A 24,315-nucleotide genomic window follows, 5' to 3' on the forward strand; every position below is an offset into this window, starting at 1 on the left:
ACAAACGTTCCTTTCGCAAGGTCTCCAACACAATCGTTAGGTGTTCTCGATGTTGCTCTCGACTTTCTGAGTACACCAAGATGTCATCGATGAACACGATCACGAAGGTGTCCAAAAATGACTTGAACACCCTATTCATTAAGTCCATAAAAGCTGCGGGGGCATTGGTCAGTCTGAACGGCATGACTGTGAACTCGTAATGTCCGTATCTCGTCCGAAAGGCCGTCTTAGGAATATCCTCATTCCTAATTCTGGGCTGATGGTATCCAGACCTAAGATCGATTTTCGAGAAAACCTTGGCCTTCTGCAACTGATCGAACAAGTCTTCGATACGCGGCAAAGGGTACTTGTTTTTTATTGTGGCCTGGTTGAGCATTCGATAGTCGATGCACAAACGCAAAGTCCCGTCCTTCTTCTTTACGAAGAGCACAGGAGCTCCCCAAGGAGAAACGCTGGGGCAAATGAATCCCTGATCTAACAACTCCTGCAACTGTTTCTTCAGCTCCTCAAGCTCAGCTGACGCCATTCTGTAGGGTGCTTTGGAGATTGGTGTCGTACCTGGTAGCAATTCAATATTGAATTCTACCTCACGAGACGGGAGAAGTCCCGACAGCTCTTTAGGAAAAACGCCGGGATAATCACGAACAACAACTAGCTCACTGATGGGAATGGGCATTGGATCTGACTGGATAACACTAACCAAAAAGGCAGTGCATCCCTTCCGCAAGAAGTTCTGTGCCTTAAGCGCCGAGATCATCCGGCTTGCTCGAACAGGTCTGGGAATTCTGAATTCTACTCTCGAAGAGCCTGGAGGTGATAAAACGATCTTGCCATCACGGCAAAAGATCTTGGCATGATACTTGTGCAACCAATCCATGTCTAGGATGACGTCAAATTCTGTCATCTCAAGCAGGATAGCACAAGCAGGCAAGTGCTGCTCTGCCACCATTACATCCAATTCAGGTATGTAAGTGGTGTAAACTGTGTTCTTCCCAACGGGGTTATACACGTCTAAAGCATTATCAAGCGTTTTTACCGTTATATGCAATTGTTTTACGAATTTTTCTGACACAAACGAGTGTGTAGCACCACAATCAAAGAGTGCAAAAGCTGCTTGATCAGCAACAAGAATGGTAACTTGAACGAAATCCCCTTTGGTCAATTGATCGACCGTGGCTGCATAAACTCGACCCGGCTCTCTGCCACTGCTTGGTTGTGCTCGCTGTTGCTGCTGATGAGGTGGTCGAGGAGGCAGAGATACGTTGCCGGTTCGCTTGAGGTCATCTGCTGCTTTCTTCCGGCAGTCGCGTATGAAATGACCCATCTTGCCACAGTACAGGCATCCGCCAGTGTCCCGCGGACAAGATTGTCCCACATGAGGCCTCTTGCACCTGGGGCAGTTATCTCCCGACGGTTGTCTGGGCGGTGGGTGGCCCTGCTGTCGTTGGCGCTTTGCTGGAGGAAACTGTTTCTTCCCTCCTTCAGTCTTCACTGGAAAAGGTGGTCGTTGCCCTGGGCCGCCGGAAAAGGTCTTCTTCTGCTCACCACCTGACGCGGTTGACTTCTTGGCTTGCACACTTTTTGAACGCTCCCAATCCTCGTTCAGTAGGGTGGCTGCTGCTACTGCCGCAGAAAAAGTCGCGGGCATGCTGGTGAGAACACTATGCCTGAGTCCTTCCTTCAGTCCGCGAATAAACTTCCCGGACCGCTCATGATCATCCTCGAATAGGTGAGGACAATAGCGCTCCAACCGTTGAAATTTGGCGATATATTCGTTCAAACTTAAGCTGCCTTGGCACAGCTCCAGAAATTCCACCTTCTTCTTTTCCCTCGCATGAGGAGGGAAATAATTTCTGAGAAAAACCCTTCGGAAGGCCTCCCACGGAATCACCTCAGCACCCGGAAACTGCACCTCCCGCGTAGTGTCCCACCATTCGCGAGCGTCGTCCTTCAAACGAAAGGACCCAAACATTGTCTTCTTATCATCAGGAACGGACAACACTTGGAACACCCGTTCCACCTCTTTAACCCAACTCTCTGCCAAGTCAGGATCAACCTTGCCCAAGAAAGTAGGAGGGTCCAGCTTCAGAAATTTTTCATATGTGGCGGTTGGTGCATTCCCAACAAGTGAACCCGGATCCTGATGGGGACGACCCTGGTTACGAATCACCTCAGCTAAGGAGTTGAGGGTATCCATCATGAATCCCCTCTGCTCACGCAACTCATCGGCCATACTATGGCTTGAGTTTCCCGCCATCCTTAAAAAGCAACCAAGACTAACGTCAAAATATTGAAGACGTACAAGTAGACATAAGTATAGAAGCAAAGGCAAAAACATAGATCTTTATTACGAAAGTCAAATATTTAGAATCCAGTTGTGCTGGTACATAAGCAAAAGTTCTATTCCATAATTATAAATGAGTTCACAGACTCCAACAAAACTGGGTAAGTGCTACCTCCCCTTTGGGACGACTAGAGTACTTCCTAAGATATTCCCTTCTATTGCCTGTGCGCCTGAATCTGCGCTTAGGGGTGAAGGGAAGTGGCTCATCGTAGGAGGGCTCCTGCCCGTAAAGGGGCGTCGCCGGAGTATATTCCGGTGAGCCAAGACTATAATCTGAAGAATCCGTCGCAGGTGTGTATGTGGGTGATACACCGCCAACTGGGTCTGCTGGAGGGGGCGGTTGCTCCCCTGCAGTCGAAATCGCGATCTTGTCGTCATGCTCGGCCTTGTGGAGGCAAGCATCCACGGTGTGCCCAGTTTCTCCGCAGAAACCACACTCCTCTGCTAACTCAGGGGGAATAAAATCTCCCGATGACTCCTGTGGTGTCTGATGGTGCAGCCGAACGTGTGAAGGCGTGAAACCACCTTCTCGAGCATGCACCTCAGCCCACGCTGCTGCCAAGGGTATCTGGTAGGCGATCGGTAGTGAGAAGCCTTGCTCATCCGTAAAAATGGGCAGAGGAGGGCGGTTAGCCCAATAACCAGCCCCGAACATCTCATGTCCGCCCCTCTCCCTTACGGAACGACCACGTACAATACGCGTGCTCCTACCGCGACTACCACTAGCACCAGTAAACGGGTCCGTCTATCCAAAGGTACTATGAATAAAACAAGAACATAACTCAGTCTAAACATGCTATAAAATATCAAAGACTTACTTACAGCGCGATGGGATGCTCCATAGTCAAGATTTCACCTCTTTCTAACCTGGCTCTGATACCAAGTTGTAATGCCCCAAAATTTCGACTTGTGATTTCGAAAACTTTATCGAAAAACCTTTCAAAAATTTAAAGTTTTAACTTTAAAAAAAATGACTGCGGAAGACATTTAGAAAGGAACACAAGTCAACAATTCTGGGTACGTTAGCTGAAAAACCATCATTCACATGTACAACAACTTAAAGGAATTTAAGAAATAAGGCAATAGATTAAAATCTGCAGTTTATTACAAAATGAGCATTTTATTCCAAAGTTCAATAAATCTAAGAAAACTCCAAAAAGTCCCAGAGCCAAGCCGCCAGCAGAAAGAAGATGAATCTTGTTCCACGTTGCACCACGCCATCGGCCGCCAGTGAAGTCCTACTCCTCACCTGCCCATGAAATGGGTCAGTTTCATAACAAACCAGTAGGTGCACGAACAGATAGGTAGAATGAAAATAAAACAGGACATTCATGAGATAAGCAGTTATGATATTTAAGCAATTAAAGCAGTTGTAGTCTATTCTAACAAATGTAATAAGTGCAAAGAGTGGTTAGTTGAAGCAGTGTAAGTCTCAGTCATCTATATCTAATCATGAATATATTCTTTAAATTCTGATATTAATTGGCCTGTGGGTACGCACAGACGCGAAACGTAGAAACAGCCGAGACCGATCCGGGGGTTTATTATGTCAGGTGTTTTCATTAACCCGGATGGCTGACTGAGTCCGCTCCTAAGGGGACGGTCAGTGACCAAGAGAGTAAATCCTCAAAGGCATTCGTGGCCCATGGATGCATCCAACTTCTGCAGAAGTGCCTGGGAGTTACCACGTAGGATAATTTATGGTAATCCCAATTCCCCTAACTCCGATGACTGGGGAAAACCGAGTCTTTTGCCCGTGGGGTGGTTGTTAACAACCTGTCCATCGAAGTCTTTGTACCATCCATCCTCTCCCTTGATGAACCGTGAAGATCGGATGGGTACGACGGGGGTTTCTTAACCGCCGCCCCATCCTACATGCTCTGGTCCATTAGACCCATTCGAGCATCTTGCCTGTGAAGGCGAATGGTCACCTTTTTATGTGATTTCAGGATTTTGCTAATTGCACTCATCGAGGTTGCCACAACCTCGTCATCCCACCATCGTAACCCACATGGGACGTACTTGTCCAAAAGTACGATCGTACCTTCCTAGAGGTACAACTACGATGAGAGGGCAACATAATGGTTTATGATTCTTTTGGTTCCTACATGACATGTTTTGCTTTTCTGAGCAATTGGCCTGTGGAGGCCGATATTACCATATCAAAATCAGTAAAGTATAGATTTCACACTTCAATACCCTCCATGATCTTACATAAAATTCATACCGTACCTGCCTTAAGGTTCGGTTATAATAGCAATTGCAGTGGTTTTGAGTCTCTTCACAAAGTCTATCTTAAGTATGCAGTTTCAAAGGATTAAGCATGCATAATAGACAATTATGAGTTAAGTAATCGTACACGTAAACAGGCATGCCAAGTAAACTACTTGATTCTTTCTAGAATGAGTCTACCCAAAGAATTTACATTATGCAATTTCAAAAGAATCACAAAGAGTAAAACATTGATCAAACAATACTTCTTTAGATACGCAAATATGCAAAAATAATTATTCTATCTCAGAAGTCTTATTTTATTTTGTTCATACACACTATTCGTGCGACTTTCCCCAACCTCGGGATGTCGTGCATCTGCGTGCGTCTACGCGTGTAGATGATACGAGGCTCGGGCCGCGGAGCCAGAGCGGGGGGTTCGATGCGAGGTCTGCAACAGGGTGAGTATTCAATTATGATAATTTAATTAAATGGTACGACGGGAGCAAGGGTAGGATTAAGTGACCGGGGATACCGGCCCCTTCCAGACATAACAACAAAAGGCAGGGCCCTCGGCCCTTGCCTGACAAAATAGTGAATGGTAGGAGCCTCGGCCCCTGATTGACAATAATAGCGAATGGCAGGGGCCTCGGCCCCTACATGACAAAACGCGAGGGGCAGGGCCCTTGCCCCAGCCAAACAGGTCACGCATGGCAGGGGTCTCGGCCCCTACCTCAAGAACAGGGAAAGGCAGGGCCTCGGCCCCTGCCTGGTACAAACAGAATGGCAAGGGCCCTGGCCCTTGCCTGACAAAAATGAAGAAATGGCAAGGGTCCCAGCCCCTGCCTGTCGAAAATGAGGAATGGCAGGGGCCCCAGCCCCTGCCTGACGAATCAAGCGACGGCAGGGGCCTCGGCCCCTGCCAGAAACACCTACAAATGGCAGGGGCCTCGACCCCCGCCAGACAAAAATCGCGGAGCCGCAGGGGGGGGGGGAGTGTCCGGCCCCCCTGCGTGCCGAGGGTCAAGAGCGGCAGGGGGTATTCCCTGCCCTCTCAGAAGCCAGGGGGCGGCAAGGGGTGAGCCCCTGCCAACCGAGACAGGAAGGCGGCAGGGGCACTACCCCTGCGCGCCAGAACAGAAGAGGCAGCGGGGCGAGCCCCCGCCTGCCGAAAAAAAAACAAGAAGCGGCAGGGGCATTGCCTTTGCCTAAAGGTGGTCGAAAGGTGGCAGGGGAACCGGCCCCTGCCGTAAGAGAGACCGGGGTGGGGGTGACAGGGAGGGAAACCGACCTCCCGTCAATTTCCCTGTCACCCACAGAGGTGAGGGAGTGTCGCAGGGGCCATTGGTCCCCTGCCGGCACTCCGGCGCACCCCCAGAGGGAAGAGGGGACGACAGGGGCCTTGCAGGCCACCTGTCGGCCCTCCGGTGATTACCGGAGAAGCAGGAGGGCACGACAGGGGCTGTGCGCCGCCTGCCGGCCTCCCGGCGAGGTGACAGAGAGGGGGGTGAGGAAAAGAAGAGGGAGGAGAAGAGAAGAGGGAGGAGAAGAGAACGGCGTACCTGGGAGTGGTGGCCGGCGTCGGCGGCGTGCGCAGCAGGGAGGAGACCGGCGCGGAGGGGGGGGGGGGGCGAGGGCTGCGAGAGAGAGGCATGACTCCCCTCGCCCTCCAACCTCTCTCTTAAAGGCGCAGGGGGGCACCCGAATGGGGAAACCCTCGATGGGTTTCCCTATCCTGCCCGGAAGCGAAGGGGGAGAAGGGGGGTTTGCGGCGTCCGAAAACTCAGGTTTTTTTAAAACCCTAATAAAAAAGGGGCCCGGGTCGGGTCTGGACCCGACCTGGCCCGGGTCCAATTTTTTTTATTTTTATTTTTTTTATTTGGGGTTTTACACATATACATGAGTATATACATACTTATATGTATAAATATATATTTTAACATCTATATGGTTTTCTGAATGCTGGTGGGGAACCAATGATCTTGTTACTAGATCAGCACTTTTTTTAGGTCCATCTTCAGATGGTATGGATACTTTTTGAACTGGAGGCATCTGTTTCATAATGTGGACTGTATAAAGACTAGTTTTCTGTAATAAAAATGGATGGATTTTATTCGTAAGCATTTTAGTGTAGTATAATTTTAGAGTGCTTGCTTGTGTCTAATGAGTACCTACTTTTTAGCTTCATAATTGATTTTTGAATTTGGCTCTTTGGTAATTTCATGTTACTTTCTCCATGTGTCAGCTTCTAGTCAGTTATTTTGTGCCTGATGGCCAGTTATTAGTTTTTATCACGGTTTTCTCTTATGTGTTCAGAGTTACATAGTCTAGATAATTCCTGTGATGCTACATTTATCTTGATATAATTATGTGATGCCTTTGTGTGTTTTACAGGAAATTCCTGCTGCCTTTGTGTGTTTTAGATCCCGTTATGGTGCAGCAATTGCAAATCATATCCAACAATCAACCAGTCCCACAGAATGGGTAACTAAGCAAGCTCCGGCGCCTCATGATGTTTACTGGCCATTTCTTTTTACTACGTTCCTTCAGAGGTGGATATCCAAGTTGGTGGTTGTAGTAGCATATATTATTCTGACAGTTCTCTTCCTTGTTCCTGTTGTATTTGTACAAGGACTTGCCAACCTTGGACAGCTAGAATTGTTGTTGCCATTCCTGAAAGGCTTGTTAAGCATGTGAGTGTTTGGTTTCAGTTCGTTGAATTTTAGACTATCAATTGATCAGTGCATTTCTAATTCCTAATTTATTTCTATGGAATATATGATGAATGATCTTTCACTCATTACTTCTAAATTGCGGATTTACTATATGTGGTGCCTTGAATTGGGAAGCAGCTCTTTCAGTAGTGGCTGTATGATTGTCACTTTTTGGGATTTTGGAAAAGATTGTCTTGTAATTTTTTCTACTTCTGTTTATGTTCTCTTGAAATTCCTACGTTAATATTGCTCCATATTTCATCCATATCTGTATTGCCTGAAAATTTTCGTTGTGATTATTTAGATATTGAATTACACCATTGGCTTGGTCCACTGTATTAGTAATGCCAAACTCATTAATTATTCAACTTATTTGTAGCTTTATCTGAGGTCCTGAGGTCAGGCCTTTTTGGAGTAGCCCATGCTGTGTCCAAGAATTGCAAAAAACCCAAGGCCATTGCGGTTAAGGAAGCATCACTGACCCACTCATTTTACATTAGTAGTGTTAAAAAAGAAAATATCTTTTCAGTTTGGGTAGCAGTATGTAATTAGGTAAAAATAGATGGATTCCTTTTGTAACCTATTATTTACTAATTCTTTTAAGAAGGGATTAGGGTCTAATGCTAAGACACAATTATTCTTTCTCTCTCTCTCTCTCTTTTACTGTTTTGCCAGGAACCCAACCGACGTCAACATGGTATTAGAGCCACCCATCCTGGGTGACTAACATCGCCGCCGACAACGCTGCTGCAGCCTCCACCTCTGGACGTCGCTGCGCGAAGACGTCTTTGCAGCAGCCTCCGCAGTCGTCTCTGTCTGCGGGTGTCGACATTGCCGCGACAGTCGTCGCTGTTGTTGCTTCTGCGACACAGTTGCTGTTGCGTGACGCTGACGAAACTGCTGCTGTTGTGTCTGCGACACGGGGCGGTGCTTCTGGGGTCGTTTCTGCCACTGCTATCGTTGGGGTCGCTGCTGCGTCTGCTGTGACTGAACAATCGTGTGGAAGACAGATCTAGGTTTCAGATCTGTGTCGAGATCACTTTCGAGGCCTGAATGCAGCAGGTCGACAGGTGATGCAGCCAAGTCTGAATATGGCTGAAGTTGTAATTGTTGGAGCAGATCTGCAGCCTCCAGCATGATGCAGTCGTGATGTTCGTGGAGTGTGGATCGTGGAGAAGACCAGATCGAGTGGGGATCTGGTGCAGGGAAGTCGTGGAATCAGTTTTTTTGTGTCAGACGCTGATCTGGAATCAGATCTAACGTCAGATCTGGTGGTGGAACTATCGTGGTGGGGCCTGGCCAATATCAGACCCGACGAGTCCTCGAGGTCTGGTGGTTGTTTAAGACTAAGTCAAGATGTCTAAAGATGGTGATAAAAAAGGAGAGTTGAGTGGAGAATATAAAGCCTTTGCGAATCCCTTCTCGTATGGGTCCTTTGTCAAGCTAGATGACTCGAACTATGCGAGGTGGTCCCGGACTTTTATGATGTCCGTTTCTGGTCATCGAAAAAACATATTCTTTTAGAACCGAAACTGTTAAAATATGTAATATCATATAAAATCTCATATGTAATCTCATAGGCATCTCATAGGCATGTAATCTCATATAATAACTTTTTCTTTTTTAGTTACTTTTTGGTTTAGTTATTTCTAGTTGAAACATAACAAGAAATAACTAAAACACTCACCTTAGGACCCTTTTAGACTTCACCTTTTTGACTAGTCAAAAAGGTGAAGCTCCATGGGAGCCGTGATACCAACGACTCTCTTGAGGCTCATCTCTTCCTCTCTATAAATATGGGGACTATTCCCCTTTGTATTTTATGCTTGTAGCGTGGGATTTATTCCCAAACTTATGAATCTTTTTTGAGTATTTTGAATACCCCTTTTTGGGTATTGTGTTTGTTCTTGAGTTGAATACCTCTTTGTGAACCTTTATTGTAAAACCCGGATTTAAAAAAAAAAAAAAAAAAAATTTATCGGACCCGGGGCGGGTCGGGTCCGGACCCAACCCAGGCCCATTGTCGTTAGGGTTTTTAAAAAAACCCGACACAGGAGGTCTTTCCCCTGTGCGCCGCAAACCCCCCCTTTTTCAACCCGATAAGGATGGAAATCAGGGTTTCCCGATTTCACGCATTCTTCCCCGAGCTCTTTAAGGGCACCAGTGGAGGACAAGGGGAGGCACACCTCCCCCTTGCGTCTCCTTCTTCCCTGCGCACGCCTCTAGTGCCGCCGCTGCAACCCCCCGCCAACGCCGATCGACGACGCCGGCCATCGTCGTCGGCCTCTTCCCAGGTACGTTGCCTCCTCCCTCTTCACCTCCCTCTTTTTCCCCCTTCCAGGTACTCCCTCTTCTCCTCCTCACCCCCCCTCTCTGTCACCTCGCCGGGAGGCCGACAGGCGGCGCACGACCCCTGCCGCGCCCTCCCGCCTCGCCTGTGCCCATCGGAGGCCCGACAGGTGGCCTACGGGGCCCCTGTCGCCTCCCCCTCTCTCTTGAGGTTGCAGGTGAGCCTGCAGGGGGCCAGTCACCCCTGCGACACCCCTCCTCCCTTCTTTCCCTCTCCTTGAGGGCTTGCCGAGGGGCCGACAGACGGCATACCGCCTGTGTCGTGCCCTCCTTTTCCCCTCTATGCCTACCTGAAGGGTGGCAGGGGACTGACACCCCCCTTGCCGCACCTTCCCCCTTGTTTCGCCGTTCTTCCGTCAGGCATGGGTCAGGGCCCCTGCCATTTTTTTTTCGTTTCGTCAGGCAGGGGCCGAGGCCCCTGCCAGTTTCCGTTTTGTCTGGCAGGGACTGAAGCCCCTGCCGTTCATTGTTTTGCAGGGGTCGAGGCCTCTGTCGTCCAATATTGTCAGGCAGGGACCCAAGTCCCTGCCATTTGCTGTTTCCGTGAGGTAGGGGCCTCGCCCCCTGCCATTTATTTCTTTCGTTAGGCAGGGGCCTAGGCCCCTGCCGTTTGTTGTTTTGGCAGGCAGGGGCCCAGACCCCTGCCGTTTGTTGTTTCGGCAGACAGGGTCCCAGACCGTTGTCGTTCGTGTTTTGGCCGGCAGGGGCCTCTGCCTTTGCCATTCACTGCTTTGTCTGGCGGGGACTGAGGCCCCTGCCATCCGCTGTCCTGTCAGACAAGGGCCGAGGCCCCTGTCATTCGTTGTTTGGTCAGACAGGGGCCGATACCCCTGCCACTCTTTTGATTCCACCGGCAGGGCAGGTCTTACCAGTGGCCTTCTGCTCTTTTTGACAACTACGTCATAATAACTCTCACTCCTGCAGATTTACGCAACGGGTCCAGTTCGCGCTCCACGGCCCAACCCTCGTATCATCTACACTCGTAGACGCACACAGCTGCACGACATCCCGAGGTAGGGTAAAGTCGCATAAAGGGCAATTGATGAACGTAATTAAGATGTCCATGCTAGTTGTACTTAGATTTATATTGCTTTTGCGTGGCGTATTATTCTTGTCTGCATTGCGTATTATCATGTTTGTATGCTCATGGGTTGAGGTACAATTTCATTCTCCGATCATTATTTTGCATAATTGCTTATGAGTTTGAGGTGTGGTTTCGTACTTCGTGCAATACATATGCCCTTGTTTGCTTGTATACATTTCTCCCTGCATATTTCCTTTGAGTGAGGTGCGATTTCGTGTCTCATGTATTACTTATGACCTTATGTGTTTGCCTGTCTAAGTGGTCAATGTATGGTTTTGGTACCTCGTGTATTACTTATGTGCTTTTCCCTCGATGTGCAGCATCGCAAGTCGAGAGTTGATTGTTGACATGTTATAACCTGCATATGCTCACATTCATGGTAAATATGTACTTACATAAATGTAGTCTTGTGCCAATCCTGTTATCACTTGTTTTCAAAATACTAGAAGTTGCACTTGTGCGCTATAGTTCTTTTAAAAGAGGGTTTCCTCCTGCGAACCCAGTGCTCTTCAAATGGCACAACTTTTGCAAAGTTAAGTTTTAATCCTCGCAGGATTTCGAAGTTGCATTTGAGTCCTCCCAAGTCCGCACACTTGGGAGAAATATTTTATAACTTCGATCAGGGGCATGAGCATATGAATGAGTGGGGTTCTATTGAAGGACCCATTCTTTATTTATCAATCTAGTGTCACATGACGATACTAAGATAAATTTTGGATGCGAGTTTGATAGTGTTGTGCCTTGCGTGAATGACTTAATGTGGCATTAGGGCTTTTAAGGATGAATCGTGTCAAATGAGTACTCCTTTATTCTTTGGATCATTATGAAGTTGTGTGTTGGGTGTTTCTTTTGAGAAGCCCACACACCTCCCTGGTTCAGTATAGCGTACTTTTAGACATGCACAACATGTTAAGTACTTTGTTGATCGGACGAGAGATCCGAGATGACCTTGCATTATGAAATATGAAAAATGTTGTTGAATTGAATTCAAGACTTATCTTGCCAGGATGTGTTGTATTAATTCTTTTGCAGATAATATCTGTTGGGGTTTCTTTTGTGGAACCAGATCCCTTTCATCGTAGTCGTACTTATGACATGTACGATCGTACTTTTTGACAAGTACGTCTTCTTACGTTGCGATGATTGGATGAGTAGGTTCTGGCAACCTCGATGGGTGCAAATAACAAAATGTTGTGATCACCTAAATAAGTGATGTTTTCGCCTTCACCGGCAAGATACTCGAGTTTGGTCGAAAGACCAGAGTATGTAGAATGGGTCTTCAGTTAACTACCCCTGATGTACTCATTCGAATCGCTGACTCCTGTCAGGAGAGAGGACAGGAAGGTACAAAACTTCGATAGACAGGCCATTAATGGCAGTTACGAGCAAAAGACTCGGCTTCCCCAGTCATCGGAGTTAGGGGAATGAGACTACCATAATTATCCTAGGTGGTAGCTCTCCATGTTTGGGATGCATCCATTGTTTATGCTGCTTTGGGGATTTCTCTCTTGGTCACCGACCGTCCCCTTAGGTGCGGACTCAGTCAGCTATCCGGGTTATCATAAAATACATAGCATAATAAACCTTTGGATCAGTTTAGGTTGTTTCTAGAGTCGTGCCTTGTGCGTACCCGCTTGGCCAGTTAATATCGAAACATAATTTAAATCCGATCGCAATGTGTTCAGTTATGCACGTATGAAAGTTATAGGGTACAACAGGTTCAATACTTATAGAATTGTGTGTGTGGTTGATGAAGCATTGTATTTTGCTAGTTAACTTTCTTACGCAGTGCTTTGCTTGTAATAGTTAGCCTACTTGTGCCAGTGAAATGCTTGTAATAGTTTTAGCATTTTGCTCATGATAGTTGCTCCATGAATCTGTTGAAATTAAATTGCTATTTAATTGCCTGTCTACTTGACATATTAAATTATTCTGCTTAATTATGTTCAATATTGTCATGTCTGTGCACCTACCAGTTTTTAGTGAAACTGACCCATTTTATGGGCAGGTTTTGGATAGGTAATACAGTCTGCGATGGCACGATGACGTGATGAGGTCAAGATAGAGCTCTTTCCCTGACGTTTCGCTCCTGAGGACATGTTGGTAAATTTGGTATAAAGTGTGTTTCAAAATTTCTCTTTTATTAAACCGTGAGTTAATAAAACTGTTTTAGTAAGCTTCTTCTTGGTTTCAACAAACGAATTCTCAATTATTGAAACTCCGTTTCTAAACCATTTGATTTCAATGGTTGTGCGGGATTTGACAAAAGGAAAGTTTACGCTGTAATGCGCTCAAGGTCCATTGACTTGGGGTTTTAAAAATATCATTTTCCGCTGAAGTATTATTTAAACTCTGATTATTATATGATTTCAAAGCTTTCTGAACTATTCTAAAAAGTTACAAGTCTTGGATTTTTGGGGCGTTACATTTATGGTTTTTGTGATTTCTTTGTGAGAGCTTGTTGAGAGACACTCTTGTTGCGGATTACGCTTTTTACATGGTATCAGAGCCATTGGTGGATTTGCATTGGGAAACGTGCCATTCAAGTTTTCTTCAAGAAAGTGAAGATTGTTTTTGAAGAGTTGGTAGTGAAGGTTTCGAAGGATACTTGCTCTTGTGCTTTGTGATAGAATATTCTCCTCTTTTTTTTTTTTTTCATTCCCAAGTGTGTAAAATGTATGACAACGATAATGTCACCATTAAGCCCATAAAACTCAATGACTCAAACTATGTAATGTGGGCTTCTATCATGAAACACCTTATTTGGGGAAAAGGTCTATGGGGATTAGTAGATGGAACCGATGAGGAACCTAAACTAATCCTCACCAAAGGAGGAAATGAAGTACCTCTTTCGGAGGTAGAAAAAGTGAAAGCCATTTCCATATATGAGGAAAAATGGAAAGAGTGGAGAATGGGCCATGGCAAGATTATGTCTTGGCTTATTTCTAGTGTTGATATAAAGAAGTGTTCAAGTCTGGCAAAATTTGAACACACAAATGATGCATGGGATTATCTTAAGAGAATGTACTCTCTTAAAGATATTGCCACATATGTAATCTTCAAGAAAAGGTTCAAATATGGTTCAAGGGGATAAAAGTATTAGGGAATACTACAATAGCCTATCCGAGCTATGGGAATAATTGACTTTCCTTGAACCAAAGTGGCATTGTCCATAAGACATTGAGCTTCGCCAAAATCAAGTAGATGCGGAATACTTTTTTCAATTTATTAATGGGTTGAAGTCCGAATTTGAATCAACCAAATCCGCTCTGCAAGTGCTTTCATGTAATAACTTAACAGACATGCATTCATTCATGATTCATAAGTACATGTGAACATTTATATAAGATTGTACATGCTAAACACACATCAATTTCATGTATGCACATGCACTTGAAACAAACTTTATAATAGCAAAACGCCTAAGCATGTCACACCAAATCAAAACATAGGAAGAAATCCATTCTTAACATGTATTGAAAACAAAATACATGCACATACCAAGATCTGAAAATTTAAATGCATATCCAATTTAAACTTTCAGATTTGTGCCACCACAAGGTGTTCAAATATAAATATATATGTATATATACACATATATAGGTTCGGCAATCTTTGTTGTTTTGATTCTTAACTCAAAACATTCCTAAAAAGGGATTATGGATCTGACTATTATTTATGTTCCGGTTTGCTTACAAGTTTTCTGTTCACAAGTATTTGCCTTGGTCCCCATTGGTTATCTTAGACTTTGCATCACAATTTCAAGTAACAAGAAAAAGGAAAAAAAGGATGACATAGTTGATATTTAACAGAAGAGGCCAGATAGACAGAAGTGAACATGTTAATTGGTAACTCCATTGTGGATTTGCTGTAAACTCTCAAATCACATGAAGCAATCCAGGCTCAGCTTGATCTGTTCTTTGAACATTTGGGTCAAGACCAAAAAGTTCTATTCTCCATCAAGCAATCTCTGTTCAACAACTAACACCAGGTTCTAGAAAACAGTTTAGCACTCCAAATCAGATATCTGCATTTGCATTGTTGACAACATTACTCAACATGTCAAAATTTTCTGCACCTTCATTTGCTTGCATCAAGCCTCAAGGCCTGTATTTGTTACAATAGAAAAGCAAGAAAACAAAATAAGAAAAAGAGTAACAAATAATTTACATGTTTTTTTAGCCATTCCTAATATCTAAGTCATTCTTTCTGATAAGAACCTCAGTTTACCCTGATGTTAAAAGCATAAGAGCTGAAGGCTGTTATACTATTAACAATATTTATGCAGTCCTTAAGAACTTTTCTTTCAAGTTACCTCAAAACTTCTCAATGTTTCCCACAATTTAACAGTATATACCTTACTACCCAACACAAGAAAAGAAAATCAAAATAATCCCAACTTATTTTCAAGCCTTTCTTCAGATAAATAGGTCCTGCTCATACAGGAAATATTTTCCCTTATGTCAAAATATATCCTGAGAGTTTTGACAAGCTTGCAACAAGAAGTCAGTTTTTTTTTAATAAGTCAAACATGCCAGCACTGGGCTCGACTCTAGCCCAGCTGAGCTGAGTTGACTGGGTGACCTGGACAGGCCCCCATACCAGCCCAGCTACTCGGCTGGACTGACCCTAGCAGGTCCCAGCCTGCTCCAGTCCAGCCGAGTGGCTGGACTGGTCTTGATGGGGCCCAATCAAAGCCTAGGGCTATCAAGCCAGCCCCCGGCTTGACTGCCGATACACAAGCCCCAACTCGGCCCTGTGTGGGAGGCTATGTCAGGGCCTGGCAGTCAGCCCAAAACCCACACAAAAAGTTTTATCATTTAAAAAAAAAAACATCCTGCTGCCCAACAGGCCTGGGTTTTGCCAGCCTGGTTGGCCCAGCAGGTCCCTTACCTTGAATCCCAGGCCCATGTTGGCCAGACTGTTGGCTAAACAGAAAATTTCTGATTTTTTATATTTTTTTCTTTGCTGATGCCAGATTAACCTTTTGTAAACAACCACATAATATCAGAAACTAGTCTAATTGTGCAATGCTGTGCATTAGATTATATTTCTATTACAGATTTTCATAATAACCCAGATATTAAGTCTTGATAAATTTTGGATAGATAGACATGAACTACACCTTCTATGTTCACAATCAATTTGACAAATTTCTCAGGCTACCAACACTTTAGTATTTTTCTCTTCTTTTCATGTAGGTATGTCCTTCACGTGCATGGGTTATCATGGCAGATATGAAACAAACCATAAATTTCATTTTTGAAACAATGAAAAGAATAAATAATACATCCATGGAGATAAAAAAAACTAACAAAAGAAACCTTAAAAAAATACTTTTACCACCAATAAAATTTCTGTTTTAACATGTACAAAATTTTATTGTATAGAAAAAATAGAAAGATTCAAGAATACCACCATGGAGGAAGATCCATGCACCCTTCTTCATGTGTATTTACAAAAACATGGTTTTAAACACTTTTTTCATAGATTCCATCAAATTATTGCATGGAAATCCAATCTATATCAATTTCTCACTTGCTTTCAAGAGAGGAGACCCGTACATTGAATAAAAAGTGAAGAAAAATAGGGGTGAATGTTGAAAAACGTGGGTGGAGGGCTGGAGCAGTTCTCCTCCTCCTCTCCTTCTATTTTTCTCTCTTCTCTTTTCTTCTCTCTTTCTTCCTTTCTCTTTCTCTTTCTTTCTTTTTTTGTTTAAGTAAGCCAAGAGGGAGGTGATGCCCTCCCCCCTTCTCCAGCCCCTTCTAGATGGGCTGGAGAAAAGAGTTTCCTCTTTTGAGGATTCTCACCTTCCCTTTTCCAAAATTCTCAAAACTCTCTTATTTGGACTTTTTCAAAGTTTCTAAATTTTTATAAGTTCTTTCTAAAACTTACTCTAGCCTTCTTAGGCATGTACAAAGACTCCATTCAGAAGTCCTCAGAATCTCAACCCTAATTAAAATTTAGAATTAATAAAAATTAGTTAATTAATTATTAAATATTAATTAATTAATAATTATCTAAAAGATTTCAAAAATAGCCAAATTAACCCAAAAGGTTTCTCAACCTTATTAAACCACAAATTAAAGCTTTATATTGAATTTAAAGCTGGAAAATCGGGGGGCTTGGATTTGGATCCGGATCCAAAAATCCAAACCCATACCCAAAACGAAAATGGATCAAGATCTGGATTAAATCCAGATTTAAGTAGGTCTTAAATAAGATCCAAATCCATAATAATTCGGATCATAGGCATGGGATCCAACCCGATCTAACTCCGGATCCATTTCGACAAACTGCTCAATTTTTGAAAAAATGCGATTTTCGGGCCAACCGTAGCCCGAATCAAGGAAAATAATATATTGTTGTGCTCAAAATTCTGAGACGCATCCAACGGCATATTACACTAATATCAAATTCTGAATCTCGCCCGACAATAACCCGAATTTTGCTCGAATTTTGCTTGAATTTAAAGGTCGAAAATAAAACTCTTTATCTCGCTTCAATTGGCTTGTTGACCTTGTCGATGGGACCTGGTCCAAGCTCAGACTCAAAGACATCAGTCTAAAAATCAAGCCCCAAACGATTTTTCTCCCAGACTTAGTCAAATTTTCGAAAATCTTCAAATTTAACTAAGTGTGAAAATATGCGATATTACACATATCCAACTCCAAACCAAAAATTTATTTAAATCAAGATTTATTGAAAATCAAATTTAATCATTACAGACTCAAACATCATGTCTTTAAGTTTAGCACAAGCAAATTCCCAATACGGTTAAAATCCTAGTAGCCTATCATAAATGTCACCACCTTCGACAATTCAGCTTCGTCATCACTATACTCAGCTAATCCTGAGTCTCAATATCTGAAAAAGGTTCTAAAAACACAGGTGAGAACTAAAAGTTCTCTGTACGAAAAGCTCACATAATCCAATAGTATGCATACATTAAAACAAACATGTGTTTAAGGAAACTTTAGTGCACAACTTACTGTTCTGACAAGCTTGCAACATAAACCAAATTAATATAGGTAATCAAAAGCACATGCTAAAAAGACTACTGCATATTCAATGCATGAACCAATGCATATTTGATGCATGAATGACTTTTTATCTCATCATTAATCATTGCTTTTGAATACATGCATAAATTTAATGCAACTCATTTAAGTTCTCATCTTGCACAAAGCCCGCGGATACTACAAACGGGTCAAATCCCAAGTTTATATCACTTAACGAGATTCAAATTCTTTTATAAGTTCAGATTTAAACCACACTTGAACAAAAACCCAATTCGTGTAATCAATTTAGATTCAAATCATTTTTACCAAAATTTAAATCCGTTCCCTAAGACTTCGGATTTAATGTGTAATACAAAGATTGATTCGAATAAATGTGAAGAATCAAATTTTGTTCCTCAACTAATAGGTATTATTAAAAGAACAAATTTTCATTTATTTAAGTCATCACTTAGCGGTTCAGATTTAGATAATTAAATCTCAAATTTGCTTTAAGAATTCAAACTAGGTCTATGTCATCAAAGAAAGGTTCAACTCTTATGTAACGACCCCAAACTGAGCCTCAACTTTTTGGCAATTTTTTTTAACGAATAAATAATTTTAAAACATTGCATAAAGATATCCCGGGGACCCGGGGCATATTACATATTTAATATACACAACCCATCATACATCCCAGACAGAATAAATCAAACCATGAATTTAAATTAAATTTAAATTAATTAAATAGACCCTATTTCAGGTTCAAAAAATTCCCTAAAACAATAGACTTTCAACTCTGTAAGAATCTAGGCCACCGTATCATAACCCTTGCTCTCTTCAACAAGCCGATCTCTTCATCACTATGTCGCAATACCTGAAAAAGTTTTAAAAAAAATGGGGTAAGAATCGAAGTTCTCGTTCGAGACCCTCTCGAAATCCAAGAGTAAGGTAATTAGCATAAATCAAATCAAACACAACTTTAAGACGACTCTACAAATATCACATATTCAGAACAAACTTGCAATATAAGCAATTCAAATAAAAACAATCATTCATCTCATTCTAAATTAAACATTTAGGGATGCATGAATGACTTTTTAACTTTAATTATCAGTATTGCTTTTGCATGCATTTACCTACTTAAATGCAACATATTTAAGTTCTCACTTGTATAAAACTTCAAATTCTCGAGGTTCAAGGTAGTTCTCAGTGGTATCTTAACATATAATTTGTATTTTATTTACTAGGTCCCACACATTCCTCAACCGACGTCAAGAATCAACACCATCAATCAAAACATTATGAATCAATACCTAATGCCGGGACGATAAGGAAATCAACATCCATTGACACCACTTTCTCGGTATACCAATAATTGTAGCTGAGTCTAACAACACCAATTTCAGGCAAAATGGCGGGAGTTTCCTATAACTGTGGCCGAAAACATGAACCACTCATTGAGTTCTCGGGAAAACAATGCACACGACATTTAGTATCTTCACAGTCCTCCATGATCGTCATCCGAGGTTTTCACCTCTTCAGAAGGCCACTAAGGAAGAAAAATTATTATACTGTTTGGTTTCTTTTACCATACTTAATCATATAAGGGTTATTTGCACAAGAACAATTATGTAAATCATCATGCATTAGCAAATTCGGGCATTTGCCTTGTCAATTTCATCAGTGTAATTAATTTAAAAGCAATATAAAATAATTTTGCAATACATTTAAAACTTGCTATTTCATAAGCAACATATGCACCTGACCTCCAAAGGCCCATCTGTCATACATAACCACTCCACAAGTTAGTGTATTTTAAATGACATTGCAAATTTTTGATGAACAACATTCGCACATAAATGTATACAATTTAGTATTCACATAATGCCAATGTGTATTCATGGCTAGTGAATGCAAATTTATCAAGCAAATTAGATTGTAGCAAATTCAACACTTATTAAGTTCAGATTCAACTAAATATCCAAAACCAACTAGATTAAAAAAAATTCTAATAGAAATCAGATTGTAGGAAAAAAATCAGATTTTTATAATTTATGTTTTAGCTTAGGTTAGATAAGTTTCAGATTTATTTAAATCTAACATGATTCCAGGTTTAGTGAACGTAAAAAAAATCAGATTATGTTCATACATCAAAAGCCCTGTTTGTGTACACCATGAACCCAATTTTAAATCAAAGCAAAGCAAAAATCCAAGGCTTAACCGATTATGCTTAAACTGCATGGGCTCTCGCAAAAGAATGCATAGTCTGTACTGAAAAATCAGATTCGAAACACATGACAGACTAACATAATCATACTCTCACCCCTGGTTAAAAAGAAAAATCAGGTTTATACGCCACGATTTTCTGAAAAACCCATGACCTGCCTATTCTGACCCAACAAAACAGCATGTAGGAACAGATTTAATAATCATTATGTACGAGCAGATCTAATAACTATCATGCATGAACAATTTTAATACTATCATATACGAGCAGAACTAACGTGCATATACTAACACACATCAACCTGTTGACATGCCTATTTCAGCACCAGCACAACCCCACACACGAGTTCTAATGAAAGAGAAACCATTCACGATCAACACTGAAAAAAATAGCCAAGAGAAATAGGTATATCAAAAATTTTCTGACATAGTATTTAATTCATAACTATGTGGTCGGACTTTTGTAATCGATATTTTAAAACATATTTTTCATCAAAGTATTTTGGAAAATCGCCAACCAAGTAATAAAAACCGACTTTCCACTTTCGTAGTGAGTTCAGATCGATCCACAGGGAACATAGTATACTCAATTAAATCTAAATTTGCACTTTATTGATATTGAACTTGTTCAATTACAAGCAATCTTACAATGAAAATTAAATTGAACAAGTAAGAAAAGAAAGCTACAAAGTGACTCAAGCCCTCAGTTGTAGGGGCATTTTTGTCATTTTGATGATGAAATATGCGACCAGTTGGACGAATTGCTCTTAAACTGTAGCTTTATGTCACCTTGCGTGAGGCTGTTCGACGAATGGAGGGGTCGATGGTGAGCGGATTAAGCCAAGGAAATCATGTCCAGATGTCTTCAATGGTGCTGCTACCATGCTCTAATGATGCAAGTTGCTGTTGCAACACGGTTGAAGTGCACCGATTAACGGAATGGGAGCCGATTCAAAATCGGGTCCGGAAGAGGACCGGGGAGGTAGAGACGGTCTTCCTCGGAGGAGCAGGCGGCACTCCAGCCAAGGATGGCACCTTCCACCTCTGCTACACCCGCAAAAGACAACAAAGGAGCATCAGCGAACAACAAGGATGAGAAGAAGTGGAAGAGATGGAAGAAGAAGAAAAATGAAGAAGAAAAGAGGGCGATAATATGGAGATGCAATGAACACCAAGCAAAACCAAGGAAGAAGGAGAAGATGGGGCGTGGTGGTGGCTGAAGAGGGAGACTTGGAGGATCGAGAATTAGAGAAAATGGCGCAAATCCCTAGGCAAAAACAGATTGCCTAGGGTTTGGTTTTCTTTTTATAGCAAAAATCTCATTTTTTGATATTTAAAAAAAAAGATTAAAATAAAAGAAATTGTTGGGCGCCTTTTTTGAGGGGGGTTTTAGCAAATAAATTTCAAAATGGGTTTGGGTCTTGTTTTGGGTTGGATCTTGGTGTTTGTGCATTGATCCAAGGCCCAAATTGGCCGTTTGGATCGGATCTTGACCCGATTCACCTCGAAGTCTGAACCCATGCACTAAAAATGCAATAACTTTCTCAAATTAACTTTGATTCGAACGAAATTCGAATCGTAGCTCATTCATGTTCAAATGCATCTAAATGTGGGTTTTAAACCTAAAAATGATGCTTTAATGCATGAATATTGTGTTATCTTGATGCACAATTCATGCTTCATCACTATGAAACCATTCAGATTCTTTTCCTTAAACAAGAAAAATCGATTTTTGAAAACAATTACGCAGATTCAATCACAACATAGGTATTGATTTTCACTGCGTAATAAAATTAGTTTATGTACATAAGCACCGATCCCACAGACCGAGCTTCAATCAGCGTGAGCTCTATTCAAGAAGATGGACGCAGATTGAGAAAAAAAATATATGTGATCTTAACAGAAATAGCTCTTAATAAAAACCCAACAGAGTTCCAATTCTAAGAGTCATACAGATCAGAATGTGCAACACAATAAATCTATTCTAACTAGAAATAATTACAACAAACTGATTCACGCTAATCAAAACCAAGAACGCAGGGAAATTTCCGGATTTTACACTATCCTCAATGATCTGACCATGCTGAAATAAGATCGAAAAAATGTGACAGCAAAAATCTGTACATAACCCCACTGAAATCTAACCTAAACCGTGAGACATATACACATATTTTGAATCCTAACATCACCTATAAGTGTTACCCATTCAGTCCAGAACTAAGCACATATAAACAATAACAGTAAATCTAACAGCAGTCTGCCAAAACGATAAAAATATCGATAGTCTAAAACTAACATATATGTGAGCCGAAAAACTTTATTTCGATCACAATCATAATGGGTTCAAGAGTCGGACGTGGAACCCAACTGATACAGGCTGCAATTTTCCCTAGCCTGCTGAATCCAAAACTCTTCCATCAAGATCGGTTCTTGATTTATTTTTCATGCCTTAAACTCAGGTTTGATTCAACCTATGTTGATCTTTCCAACTAATGGACTAAGATAGAAACCCGTACCTTGCTTGCAGATTTGCGAAGAAGAGGAAAAAGAGGAAGGAGACACTGAAGGAGGAACAATGCTGCAGTCCTCTTCCCTAACTTGCTATTCTCTCTCTCTCTCTCTCAAAGTCGTGCTTGGGAGAGAGGGGAACACACCCTATATTATATAAACATTGTTAAAATGTAATGATCCTTATATATATATATATATATTTGGGATCTATCATTCAAAAGTATGGAGAAATTGATGGAGATGTAAATCATAGGATAAAGGTTGGCTGGATGAAATGGAAAAGTGCAATTGGAGTGTTCTGCGATCGTAGAATGCCATTGCGGTTGAAGGGAAAGTTTTATAGGACGACTATTAGGCCCACTTTACTATATGGTACGGAATGTTGGGCTGCCAAGAGACATCATATTCAAAAGATGAGTATAGCTGAGATGCGTATGCTTAGATGGATGTGTAGAAATATAATAAAAGATAAGATTCGGAACGAGGAGATACATAAGAAGCTAGGCGTTGCACCCATTGAAAATAAAATGAGAGAGAATCGTTTACGATGGTTTAGACATATTCGACGAAGGCCTAATGATGCTCCAGTTAGAAGGTTAGAGAAATGGGAAAATATATTAGTTAAAAGAGGTCGGGGTAGGCCTAGGAAGACTTGGATATAAATGATTGGAGGAGAAGGATTCATGTGGAAGACCCAGGATGATTTTCTTTTTTGGTTCTTATTGCCGACCCCAATTGTTTTGGGATGAAGGTGTAGTTGTTGTTGTGTATATATATATATATATATATATATATATATATATATATATATATATATATATATCAAGGTTTTAAAACCCGTGACTCGGAACTCGACTCGTTCTTTATTGACTCGTGACTCGGCGGGTCAACTCGGTGACTCAGACCGGGTTTTGTTAACTTTTGATTTTAAAACAAAAACAATATATAATTTGTCTGAAACCATGTTTTTGAGTAAACATAGTCTCCAAATGTCTGTAAGAATATAAAAACAACTGCAAAGAGCTATAGAGGTTTGCTTGAATAATTGAATTTGCTATCTATACAAGCACTTTGACTAATTCATGACTTGAATTAGAGGATTTGGTCACCATGAGTTCAGTCTGCTACTACCTAAGGTTCCTAAAATGGCCAATCATATATGCTAGCTTGTTTTAAAAGTTTTAATTCCCTCTCTAACAAATCCATAAATGTAAAACAGGGATATATGTGCATATTGAAAGTTTACAGAATGCCCAATATCAACATAAATAAGCAATTTTCTCGTGTATAAAACTATACAGGAAATATATTAATATCACAACTATAAAAAGACTACTAATATTTGAATATGTACAATGCTTGTTCACATAACAAATGGATGATGAAACCTAAATGTGACTTCCCATAGGCACAATTGACCCGCCATATATAGTGAGAATCATTTCTTTAAAATATTTTGCTAGAATAAGTTGATAACACAGGGTGAACATTAGTTCGAACAACATGGCGATTTTATTCTATGGATTTAAATGCTTTTTTATCTTTAAATGATTTTTATTTTCATTTTTATACAAAATCTGGGGGTAACCCTTGCTAAAATATATGTACTTATGTATTTCGAAACTGTAATTTGAAACTCAAAAAACAAATTTCAAACATCCCAAAACTCGCCCGAGTCAGGCCGAGTCAAGCCGAGTCAAGCCCGAGTCAAGCCCGAGTTTTGGCAAACCGAGTTTGCCTTGCCAGGTTGACTCGCTGGAGGGGCGAGCCGAGCCGAGTCAACGAGTTGACTCGGCGAGTTTTAAAACACTGATATATGTATCTATCTATCTATATTAATATATCTTCAAAACTCGATAAAGGGTATTTTAGTCT

General features: G+C 41.6%; 1 protein-coding gene across 1 annotated transcript in view; it reads left to right on the forward strand.

Annotated features, from left to right (window-relative positions):
• The window catches only part of LOC149837615 (hyperosmolality-gated Ca2+ permeable channel 2.3-like), a 214,014-nt gene that overhangs the window by 102,642 nt on the left and 87,057 nt on the right, over positions 1 to 24,315 (forward strand). The window contains exon 6 of the mRNA XM_090006148.1: positions 6,950 to 7,248. Coding sequence (XP_089862274.1) covers positions 6,950 to 7,248 — 299 coding nt within the window. The remainder of the gene's footprint in view (positions 1 to 6,949; positions 7,249 to 24,315) is intronic.

The sequence above is a fragment of the Nuphar pumila genome, chromosome 5 (assembly GCF_984573655.1).
Source record: "Nuphar pumila chromosome 5, dmNupPumi1.hap1.1, whole genome shotgun sequence".
NCBI lineage: Eukaryota > Viridiplantae > Streptophyta > Magnoliopsida > Nymphaeales > Nymphaeaceae > Nuphar > Nuphar pumila.